At 68.5% G+C, this 11,382-nt stretch overlaps 1 protein-coding gene across 5 annotated transcripts in view; it reads left to right on the top strand.

Moving 5' to 3' along the window:
- Positions 1-2,314: 2,314 nt before the first annotated feature.
- The window catches only part of LOC118705118 (G-protein-signaling modulator 3), a 28,368-nt gene continuing 19,300 nt past the window's right edge, over positions 2,315-11,382 (top strand). For 3 of the 5 annotated variants that reach the window (XR_006740075.1, XM_045573132.1, XM_045573133.1), the window contains exons 1-15: positions 2,315-2,576; positions 3,234-3,315; positions 3,421-3,698; positions 4,928-5,275; positions 5,346-5,468; positions 5,672-5,908; positions 5,983-6,138; positions 6,422-6,616; positions 7,537-7,650; positions 8,755-8,868; positions 9,231-9,353; positions 9,885-10,044; positions 10,693-10,838; positions 10,922-11,071; positions 11,149-11,305. Coding sequence is in view for 4 of the 5 variants with exons in the window: in XM_045573132.1 (XP_045429088.1) it covers positions 2,336-2,576; positions 3,234-3,315; positions 3,421-3,698; positions 4,928-5,275; positions 5,346-5,468; positions 5,672-5,908; positions 5,983-6,138; positions 6,422-6,616; positions 7,537-7,650; positions 8,755-8,868; positions 9,231-9,353; positions 9,885-10,044; positions 10,693-10,838; positions 10,922-11,071; positions 11,149-11,305 (2,624 nt within the window). In the remaining variant the exon portion in view is untranslated. The remainder of the gene's footprint in view (positions 2,577-3,233; positions 3,316-3,420; positions 3,699-4,927; positions 5,276-5,345; positions 5,469-5,671; positions 5,909-5,982; positions 6,139-6,421; positions 6,617-7,536; positions 7,651-8,754; positions 8,869-9,230; positions 9,354-9,884; positions 10,045-10,692; positions 10,839-10,921; positions 11,072-11,148; positions 11,306-11,382) is intronic. The other 2 variants (XM_045573130.1, XM_045573131.1) reach the window with 2 other exon arrangements.

The following is an 11,382-nucleotide window of genomic DNA, read 5'->3' on the forward strand; positions in this document are numbered from 1 at the left end:
CCCCAAACAAGAGGAATCCAAAGAGGAACACACCAGGACACATCATCATTAAGATGCCAGGAGCAAAAGACAAAGAGAGATCTTACAAGCAGCAAGAGAAAAACAACTAGTTACCTATAAGGGAGTACCCATACAACTGTCAGCTGATTTCTCAACAGAAACTATGTAGGCCAGATGGGAGTGGCAAGAAATATTCAAAATGATGAACAACAAAAACCTACAACCAAGATTGCTCTACCCAGCAAAGCTATCATTCAGAATTCAGAAAAAGAGCTTCACAGACAAGAAAAAGTTAAAGGAGTTCATCAATACCAAACCAGGATTACATGAAGAATAAAATGGACTGGTAAACATAATAGAATCAGGGATATAGAAAGGGATTGGACTATCAATTAACAGGGGGGAAGGGGTCTGAAGGGTGTGGGAAGAGATTGGACAAAAATCTTACACCTATGGATGAAGACAGTGGTGGGGGTAAGGGTGTGGGAATCAGGGGTTGGGAATCAGGTGGAGGGGAGCTAAAGGGGGACGGGGGGAGAGGAACACCTGTAATAATCTGAACAATAAAGATTTATTTAAAAAATAAATAAAAAATAAGTCAAAGCAACCATCTGACTGGTAGCTATAACACACAATGATCACCAGGGGGCAGACACTCAATGCAGGAGCTGCTGAGCACTTTGGAACTCCCCCCCCACCCCGGGGATGTTGGACTGCCGGTTTCGGGCTGATCCCCGCTGGCCAGGCTGAGGGACCCCACCTGCTGGAGGGACCCCGCTCACTCCTCAGACATCCTTCAAGCACTGGTGCCGCCCCAGGTGCTGCTGGCTGGGGAGGTACTGAGGGAGGTTGGCTCCAGTGTGTCCAGCCTGTCTCACCCTCCTGTCACCTTCTAATTAATTTCCTTTTTTTAATGTGCATGAATTCATGCACCAGACCACTGGTTTCAAAATAAAAAGCTGCCCTTGCTGGTTTGGTTCAGTGGATAGAGCGTTAGCCTGTGGCCTGAAGGGTCTCAGGTTTGATTCTGGTCAGGGGCACATGCCCGCGTTGTGGGCTCCGTCCCCAGTGGGAGGCGTGTGGGAGGCAGCCGGTCAATGATTCTCTCTCACGATAGATGTTTCTCTCTCCCTCTCCCTCTCCCACTCTGAAATCAATAAAAATATATTTAAAACAAAAAGCTTTTTTAAGTGGTGCAGAGGAAATTGCTCAGGGTGTCCTAGGCTGCAGAGGGTGCTTGCTGCCACACCTGTGCCAGTCACCCTACCCCATGCCCTGTGCCAGCAGAGGAAGGCTGGAGATGGTGAGCCTGACGCCGGGCTAACAAAGAAGGCGAGGTGAGCTGAAACCGGTTTGGCTCAGTGGATAGAGCATTGGTCTGCGAACTGAAGAGTCCCAGGTTCGATTCCGGTCAAGGCCATGTACCTTAGTTGTGGGCACATCTCCAATAGGGGGTGTGCTGGTTGGTGTTTCTCATCAATGTTTCTAACTCTATTCCTCTCTGTAGAACTCAATAAAATATATTTTGTAGAAGGAGGAGGAGAAGGCGAGGTGAGTCAGGGCAGCGAATTCTCTGTCGTGATGGTATTTAGTCCGATTTAAAAGTCAATGCCTGGTCCTGACGGTGTGGCTCACCTGGCTGAGCTTTGTCCCCTGCACCAAATAGGTCAGTTTGATTCCTCAGTTCCTGGTCAGGGATGTACAGGAGGCAAGGAACAGATGTCTCTCACAACGTTGTTTCTCTCTCTTTCTCTCCCCTCGCCCCCACACCATCTCCCTCTCTCTAAAAAAATCAATACAACATATTTTAAAAATAAATGAAGTCAATGACCAGCATTCCTTGCCTCCCAGGGACTCTGGTAGAGGGAGGGAGACATGGGGGGAAGGGAAAGACCCCAGTGCAGGGTTTGCTGAGAATAATCCAGACTGCATAACTGGTGGCGGTTTTATACTTCCCCCCAGGGAAGGCCAAGGCTCCCCAGACACAGCCGGCACCCCCTCCTTCCCCAAAGGGGGAAGCGCTAGCGAGGGCGGAGGAGGCGGGGCAGTGGGCTCCTGAGGCCAAGTTGCAGGTTCTCTGAGAAGCATCTGCCCCAGAAGCAAGCACCTCCCCTCACCCCCTGCTCCCCACAGGTGCCCCCTGCATCCCCCACTCCCCCTCGCCCCCATCACCTGCCCTCACAGCTCTCCAGCCACTCCGGGGAGGACAGGCCGCCTCAGCGGAAGGGCTGGGATGTGCCCTGGCCCCACCAGCCCTTCTCCCCCCATCACCTGCCCTCTCGGCTCTCCAGCCACTCTGTCCTGGGGGGGGGGGGGGGGGGCATGGTTGTCAGGGATGGAAGGCCCCTCCCTCATCCCCTCAACGTCCCTCCTCCCTCCCCCATCACTTGGGTGTCCAGGACATTGTGCGACTCAGGAAACAGCTCAGCGGCGAGGCCCGCGGCGGCCAAGACGGCGGAGGAAGGGGCTGTGGCTCCGCGGAGGGCGGAGGGCGGAGGGCTGGCTGCCGGCGGGGATGCGGCCCCCTGCGCTGCTGCTGCTCTGGCTGCTGGGCTCCGGGGCTGTGGGGGCCGGAGGTGAGGACGGGGTGCGGTGAGGACGGGGTGCGGTGAGGACGGGGTGCGGTGAGGACCAGGGTGCGGGGCCGCGGGAAGGGGCCCCCTTTGGAGGGTTGGGGCGGCGCTGGATGGAGCAGAGCCTCGCGCTGGAAGGGGCAGCCGGCGGGAGGGCCCTGCTGCCCGCCCTGCTGCCCGCCCTGGGCAGACCTAGACTGGGCCCCGGGCCAGGGGTCTGCTGGGGTTGGGTGACAGGTGCCCACCCCAGGGAGAGCGCAGTGACCTGGAGCTTGGGGACAGGAGACTCGATTGGGGGGAAGAGGAACAGACTGACCACTCGGTAGAGAAAGAGATGTGAGGAGATGGAGACGTGAAAGGTTGAGGGTCCATCAAGTCCCTTTCTGGTTCAGGCCCCCCCGCCCCCTCCACCCCCCATGGCTCAATGCTGGGCCCTTCCGGGAGGAAATCCCTTCTCTGCCTCAGCCATTCACCTCCCAGGAGTCCCCTCATCCCCCCTCCTGATCCCTGTTGTCTTGCTTCCGAGGGACTGGGACGGATGGAGGCTGCACTTGGGAGTCAGGAAAACAGGAAGGGGGGGGGGGGGGGTACCACGTGGGGATGGGGACGGGGTGGGATGCTAGCCGGTCCCCAGTCCCCTCATCCTCCTCTCCATCCCAGGCCTGCCCTGCGGGAATCTCTCCGAACCCTGTGCCAACGGGGGCACCTGCCTGCGCCTGCCTCAGGGCCAAGGCGCCTGTCGGTGAGGTGCCTGTGGGGGAGGGAGCCCGGGAGGGGGAGGGAGAGAAGGGGAGGGGGAGGGGCAGAAGGCCAGCCTCAGCCAGTGATGTGAGCCCCCCCCCCCCAGGTGTGCTCCTGGCTTCCTGGGTGAGACGTGCCGGTTTCCCGATCCCTGCCAGAACGCCCAGCTCTGCCGGAACGGGGGCAGCTGCCAAGCCCTGCTTCCTGTCCCCCCGGGCTCTTCCTTAGCCCCCAGCTTCCTCTGCACCTGCCCCTCGGGCTTCACTGGCGAGAGGTGCCAGGCCCAGCTCAACGACCCCTGTTCTTCCTTCTGCTCCCAAATGGGCCGCTGCCACGTCCAGGCCTCGGGACTCCCGCGCTGCTCCTGCTTGCCCGGGTGGACAGGTGAGCGGCGGAGGGGCGGAACGGGGCGGGGCGGGGCCGGAGTGAGATCCAGCAGCCGGTCCTTGTGACACGGTCACCGGGATTGGCACTCGCCACACAGCGTGCTGCTGCCCCGTGTGACCTGTTCCAAAGCCGTGGGTGCGTAGCTGCGCCAGTCTCCCCGGCTGCAGCGGAGCCCTCTCCCCGCCCTCACCGCCCGCAGCGGGCTCTGTGTCCCGCACCTGAGCGGCCTCTGCCTGCCGGGTGCGGGGTCGCCAGGCGGACTTCGGTGGGGGGAGGTGGCTGGTGAGGAGGGGTGGGAAGGGTCTGACCAGGGAGAGGAATGGGTGTCCCCCCAGGAGGAGGGGGCAAGACAGCAGGACGGGGTGGGAAGGGGGTGCCACGCTGGGGAAACGGTGGGCGGGAGGACAGAGCTTGGGCCGCGGAGAGGAAGGACCAGCAGGACCAGGTCGGTGGAGGGGCTGGGCCTGGCGACCACGGCCAGGGGGCAGAAAAAGACCTGGAACGGGAGGCCGGGCGGCTGGGGTGGCACAGCAGTGACCCGGAGTGTCTCCCAACGCCGAGCCCATCCCGGAGCGTTGGTGGGCCTGGTGGCCCGGGGCATGGGATGTAAGAGGCAGGTCATTCTGACTGGGCGTCAGGGTCCAGCACGCGGGACAAGGAGGGGCACTGGCCACTTGCCAGGCCTGGTGTGGAGTCGGGGTTCGGGGCAGCCCCTCCCTGGGTCCAGGCCAGCTCGCCCACTGACAAGACTGGCCTGCAGGGACACGTGGGGTGTGGAGAGCCCACGCTGCTCAGGAGGCGCTCGCCCAGCCGCCTGGCACCGCACCCAGGCATGGGTGCCCTTGCCGGTGGCGCTGCTGTGCCGGGGGTCTTTGTCGCTGCGAAGATCCACCCACGCAGAGACCAGGCGGCCGGACGGCCCCCTGAGAGGGGCCAGCGGGGCTAGGTCTCTGGGGGCCGGCAGGGCGCTGCCCACCTCCCACCACCTCACCCCGGGGGCCGTGTCCCCTCCCTCCAGGCAGGGCCCACCTGCAGCACGCCAACAACCCGAGTCCTACTTTTAGCTTAGAAATACCCTCCTACCGATAAACCCTCCAAGACACAAGCCAGCCAGGCAGGGCGAGGGGGCAGGGCGAGGGGGAATGGGGGGGTGGGAGGCGGGGGAGCTGTCCCCAGGCCCTGGGAGCTGATGGCCCTTGCCCTCTGCCCTCTGCCCTCGGCCGCAGGCGAGCGGTGCCAGCTTCGGGACTTCTGCTCGGCCAACCCCTGCATGAACGGAGGGGAGTGCCTGACCACCTACCCCCAGATCCAGTGCCGCTGCCCCCCGGGCTTCGAGGGCCACGCCTGCGAGCGCGACGTCAACGAGTGTTTCCGCGACCCAGGGCCCTGCCCCGCGGGCACCGCCTGCCGCAACACGCTGGGCTCCTTCCACTGCGCCTGCCCCGCGGGCCGCCCCGGCCCCCGCTGCGCGCTCCGGGCCGGGCCCTGCCCCGCCGCGGGCTGTGCCAACGGGGGCACCTGCCAGCCGGTTCCCGGCGAGGGCGCCAGCGCCCACCTCTGCCTCTGCCCCCCAGGTGGGTGCTCGCTGCGGGGCGTCCGCACCCCGGGGGAGGCCGGCCCCTCGCTGACCCCGGGCCCTGTCAGGTCTCACAGGCCCGCGCTGCGAGGTGGACCCGGACGACTGCGCCGAGCACCCGTGCCAGAACGGCGGCACGTGCCAGGACGGACTGGGCGCCTACACCTGCCTCTGCCCCGAGGCCTGGACAGGTGCGTCCCTGCGCCCAGCTCCCGCGCAACGGCCAGCGGCCAGCCCCGCCTCCCCACGGCCCCGCCCCGCCCCGCCCCGCCAACAGGCCCCGCCCCGCCAAGGCTCCTCCCCTCCCATTGGCCCCGCCCCTCCCCAGGCCCCCAGGCGGCCCAGCCCACCCTCCTCTCCCCCATCTTCCTCTCCCCCCCGCTCCCCCCCATAGGCCCCGACTGCTCTGAGGACGTGGACGAGTGTGAGCCCGGGCGCGGCCCCCGCTGCGCCCACGGCGGCACCTGCCGGAACGCCGCCGGCGGCTTCCACTGCGTGTGCGGCAGCGGCTGGGGCGGCGCCCGCTGCGAGGACAACCTGGACGACTGCGCCGCCGCCACCTGCGCCCCCGGGGCCACCTGCGTCGACCGCGTGGGCGCCTTCTCCTGCCTCTGCCCGCCGGGCCGCACAGGTGCGGGCGGGGGGCCGGGCGGGGGGCGCCAGGGAAGCCCCGGGCCGCTGAAGCCCCCCGCCCGCCGCCCGCAGGCCTCCTGTGCCACCTGGAGGACCGGTGCCTGAGCCAGCCCTGCCACGGGGAAGCCCAGTGCAGCACCAACCCCCTGACGGGCGCCACGCTCTGCCTGTGCCAGCCCGGCTACACGGGCCCCACCTGCCACCAGGACCTGGACGAGTGCCAGATGGGTGAGGCGCCCACCGGGTCCTCTCTGAGCCCCGACGGCCTCCGCGCTGGCCACAGGCTATCGCTTTCCGAGTTCAAAGCACAGACAGCTTGTCCCTGCCCCTTGGCGGGCAGGCATCTCTCCCCCACGTGTCTGCTCCCCGCGCCCCGCCGCCCGCCCCAGGACCCTCTCTCCTAAGGCTGCCCTTTCCTGGCACCGTCTCCTCCGCCACACGGCCCGGCCCCAAGCCGCTGGCTGCCCGCCGTCCCCGGGGCCCCTGGGGACCGGCTCTTCTCTCCTCCCAGCCCAGCAAGGCCTGGGGCCCTGTGAGCACAGCGGCTCCTGCCTCAACACCCCCGGCTCCTTCCACTGCCTCTGCCCGCCTGGCTACACCGGCTCCCGCTGCGAGGCTGACCACAACGAGTGCCTGTCCCAGCCCTGCCGCCCCGGCAGCACCTGCCTGGATCTGCTGGCCAGCTTCCACTGCCTCTGCCCCCCAGGTACGGGCCGGGGCGAGCATGGAGAGCCTCAGGCCCGGGGTCAGCCCCCCCCCCCCAGAACCCTGCCCACCCCAAGCCCAAGTGACACTCAGGCCCGATGGCAAAGGCTGTGCCCGCCGGGCTCCGGGGAGGGGCATGCGCTCCCCGGCCCCCTGTCGGGGGTGGAACAGCAGTTCCTGACGGCATGCCGGCCCAGCACGCTCCCGGCACAGAGGCGCTCCGGGGCGCGAGGGGCCTGGTGCCTGAATCTGGTGCCACAGGAGGGGGTGCCACCAGGCTGCACCAGCTCCGCCAGCCTCCGGAGACCATGAGCGTGCTGGGAGCGGGAAGAAACTGAACGAGAATAGCTCCCCCTGCACAGGGGCTACTGAGCAGGTTACACGCCGGCTAAGCTTTACAACAGCCCCACGGGTCAGGCCTGCTGTGCCCGCTTTGTAAGCGCGCTGAGACCACGTCCAGGGGCCGAGGGACAGGCTGAGGCGTGAGGGGTGATGAAGCGGGCTCCCGGGCGGCGGGCGAGGCAGGTGGTCCAGGGCTGGCCCAGCGGGGCCGGGCCTGCGAGGAACAGGACCGGGACCGAGGAGCTCCCGGTGCCCCAGAGGCCCACGGGGACGCCGGCCTCCGGCACAGAGCCGCCAGCGCCAGGGAGAACAAAGCGGGGCTCCTCCCAGCATTGCCCTGTCTCCCGTCCTCGGGCCTTGGGCTCCTCAGCCGCCGTCCGGGCCGGGGGGGCCCCAAAGGCCCGTGCTCGCAGCCCCCACAGCCGGAGGTGCCGTCCTGGGCTCTCCCCGGGAGCAGGGTCCCGAGTTCATCCCTGCAGCCACGTGCCACGGCGCCCCGGGAGGGCAGCCTGAGGCGGGGCAGGCTGTTCTCGAACCCGGGCCTCCCGGGCCGCAGCCCTCAGCGAGCTCCCTCCGCAGGCTTAGAAGGGCGGCTCTGTGAGCTGGAGACGGACGAGTGCGCCTCTGCTCCCTGCCTGCACCAGGCCGGCTGCCAGGACCTGCTCGACGGCTTCCACTGCACCTGCCCGCCCGGTGAGTGCCCCCCCTCACCCCCGCACCTGCCTGCCCACCCCCTCAACCCCCTGCACCCGCCCTTCCACCCCCTCACCCCCCGCACCTGCCTGCCCACCCCTCACCCCTGCACCTGCCTGCCCACCCCTCACCCCTGCACCTGCTTGCCCACCCCTCACCCCCCGCACCTGCCTGCCCACCCCTCGCCCCCCACACCTGCCCTTCCATCCCTCACCCCCTGTACCTTCCTGCCCACCCCTCACCCCCCGCACCTGCCTGCCCACCCCGTGCCCCCCTGCACCGCCCTTCCACCCCCTCACCCCTGTACCTTCCTGCCCACCCCTCACCCCCCGCACCTGCCTGCCCACCCCCCTCGCCCCCTGCACCTGCCCCAGGTGAGTGCCGCTTCCACCCTGTTTTCACCTCAGGCCTCAGCCTCCACGTTCGAGCTCCAGGCCTCTTCTGTGCTCCCCAAGCTCTACTGTCACGCCCCCCAAGTCCCCCTTCCCTTGCCTGCCCGCCCACCTCCTCTCTGTGCTGCCCTATCGCCCCCAGCCTCCTCCCAGACCCCGAGCCCTGTGCCCCTGCATGGTCAGGGCCATGCCACCGCGAGGACAGCAAGGGCTCCTGGCGGCTCGGACCTCGGTCCTCTGCATGGCGCTGGCTTACTGCACACCCCAGCTCTGCTCTCAGGCACTTCCTGTCCCCCTTCCACGGCAGCGGGTCGGTTCCATTGTTAACCCTCTGCCGGGCACCCCGCTCACCCCCGCCCGCGCACCTGCCCGGCGTCTCCTCCGGACCCTCCAGGCTCGCCCCTCGGGCGGGCCGGGGCAGGGCAGGGCCGGACTGGGATTTATGATAGGATGAGTCTAGCATTAGCACCTCGGTCCCCTGGCCTTATTGGTACGAAGCGTGAGGGACCCCGTTAAGCTCGGTAACGCCGGAAGCCCCGGCACTAAGAAGCTCCTTCCTCACAAACACAGCCATGCCCTCGCCCGCCCGCCTGCAGTGCTCCGTCCGCTGGCTTCACTTCTCCTCCTGCCCACCAAGCCCCGGCTCGGCCACACCCTGTCGCGGCTCCCAGTGCGAGTAACGAACAGAGGTGCCCCCCCCCCGCCCCCGCAGGGTTCACGGGCTCCCGGTGCGAGGAGGACGTCGACGAGTGTGGCAGCTCTCCCTGTGCCAACGGCGGGCAGTGCCAGGACCAGCCTGGGGCCTTCCACTGCGAATGCCTCCCGGGTGAGCAGGCTCAGACACCGAGGGGGAGGGAGAGGGGGAGGGAGGGGGAGGGGGGAGGGGAGGGGGAGGGGGGAGGGAGGGGGGAGGGAGGGGGAGGGGGGAGGGGAGGGGGAGAGGGGGAGGGGAGGGGGAGAGGGGGAGGGAGAGGGGGAGGGAGGGGGAGGGGGGAGGGGAGGGGGAGAGGAGGAGGGAGAGGGGGAGGGGAGGGGGAGGGGGGAGGGAGGGGGGAGGGAGGGGGAGGGGGAGAGGGGGAGGGAGGGGGAGGGGGGAGGGGAGGGGAAGAGGGGGAGGGACAGGGAGGGGCAGAGGGAGGGAGAGGGGCCAGTGGACGCTCACAGCCCTGAGCAGCGTGCTGTGCCCAGGCTTCGCAGGCCCGCGCTGCCAGGCGGAGGTGGACGAGTGTCTGAGCGGCCCATGCCCCCCGGGCGCCAGCTGCCTTGACCTCCCCGGGGCCTTCTCCTGCCTCTGCCCCTCAGGCTTCACAGGTCAGCGAGCCACTGGCAAGGCGGGGGGAGTCCTGTGGGGGCCGGGGTCACGGGCGTGCTGGGCGTGCTGGGCGTGCTGGGCGTGCTGGGCGTGCGCTGGGAGCGGAGGGCGGGAGCCCTGTTCGGGGGAAGCCTGCGGCGCACACCGGGTGCTGTTACCCCGGCCCCATGAACCCGGGCTTGGGCAGCAGAGGGGAAGCCACTGGTTCTCTGGCTGCAGGCACTTAGAGGGCAGACCCGCTGTGAGAGCTGCCTCCCGCCCGGGCCTGAAGTCTGGGCGGAAAGGCCACAGCCTCTCCTGGTGCCCGGAGGGCTCCCGGGCGGCCGTCCAGAGGAGCAGGCGCCTGTCAGACCCCCAGCCACGGGGCGGGAGGGGAGGACGCCCTGGGGAGCACAGGGGACTGACTGCGAAGGCGGGAAGCGGGGCCGGGCAGCAGGCCCCGCGGACTGAGGGCAGGAGCGTGGCACACACACGCGGCCTCTGGCCCCTCGAAGCCGTGGAGAACCCCGTCTCCCCCATCTCCCGCCCAGGCCCTCTCTGTGAGGTCCCCCTGTGTGCCCCCGGCCTGTGCCAGCCCGAGCAGAGGTGCCAGCGCCAGGAGGACCAGGCCCGCTGCCTCTGCCCCGACGGCCGCCCCGGCTGTGCCCCCGCGGAGGGCAACTGCACCTGCCGGCACGGGCACTGCCACAGGTAACGTCCTGCCCCCTCCCCCTCCCGGGAGGAGAAGCGGCGGGTCTGTGCGGCCCCAGGGACCACAAGCAGATGGCAGAGTCCTGAGGTGCTGCCTCAGGGGGCAGGGCCGGGCCTCAGGGGGCAGGGCCGGGCCTCAGGGGGCAGGGCCGGGCCTCAGGGGGCAGGGCTGGGCCTCAGGGGGCAGGGCCGGGCCTCAGGGGGCAGGGCCGGGCCTCAGGGGGCAGGGCCGGGCCTCAGGGGGCAAGGCTGGGCCTCGGGGGGGCAGGGCGGGGGTGGGTGTGGCCCAGGAGGGAGCGATGACAAATAATGGGCAGCGAAGGCCTAGGGATGAGCGCCCAGAGGAGAGCACTGAACCCCAGGGCCGGTCCCCCAGACAGGCGGTTACTGAGCCCTGCCCTGCATGGCGCTGCCCCGGGGCAGGGGCAGCAGAGGACGGGGCTGCCCCGGGGCAGGGGCAGCAGAGGACGGGGCTGCCCCGGGGCAGGGGCAGGGGCGGCCATGGCCCCCAGGGCATGGGCAGAGGAGGCAGAGGCGGCCGGGACGGGGCTGCTGAGGGCAAAGGCCTGGAGCAAGGGCGGAGCCTCGGGCCAAGCACGAAGGCCCGGACGACCACGGGGAGGGCCGAGCAAACCCTCTCTGTGACAGGTCCGCCTGCGTGTGTGACGAGGGCTGGACGGGACCGGAGTGTGAGGCCGAGCTGGGGGGCTGCGTCTCCGCGCCCTGTGCCCACGGGGGCACCTGCCACCCCCAGCCCTCCGGCTACAACTGCACCTGCCCCGCGGGCTACACAGGTGAGGTCCCTGAGCCACACAGCCGCCGCCCTGCGGGAGGGCCGGCGGGGACCTGTGACAGGCCTCGGGCTCTGCCCCTCCAGGGCCCGCCTGCACCGAGGAGGTGAGCGCCTGCCACTCGGGACCCTGCCTCAACGGTGGCTCCTGCAGCGCCCGCCCCGGGGGCCACCTCTGCACCTGTCCCCCAGGCCACACCGGGCCCCGCTGCGAGAGGCTCGACCTCTGTGCCTCCGGTGAGTGCTTGTGCCAGAGCAGACGCCTGGGCCTGAGGGGCGCTCCACGGCGGGGCGGCTGCTGTGGTGACTGACAGGCAAGAAGCCAGCCCCCGGCTCACTCCTCCCCTCCCCAGCCCCGTGCCTCCACGGAGGCACCTGCGTGGACAGACCCGGCGCCCCCTCCTGCCTCTGTGCCCCCGGCTTCCAGGGCCCGCGCTGTGAGGGCAGGGTCCGTCCCAGCTGCGCAGACAGGTGAGCAGGCAAAGGCCCTTCTCAGCTCCTCCGCCTCCTCCCTCCTCCCCCATCCCTCTGGGGGGAGGCCCTCCCTC

Source organism: Pipistrellus kuhlii, unplaced genomic scaffold, assembly GCF_014108245.1.
Source record: "Pipistrellus kuhlii isolate mPipKuh1 unplaced genomic scaffold, mPipKuh1.p scaffold_m20_p_5, whole genome shotgun sequence".
Classification (NCBI taxonomy): Eukaryota; Metazoa; Chordata; class Mammalia; order Chiroptera; family Vespertilionidae; genus Pipistrellus; species Pipistrellus kuhlii.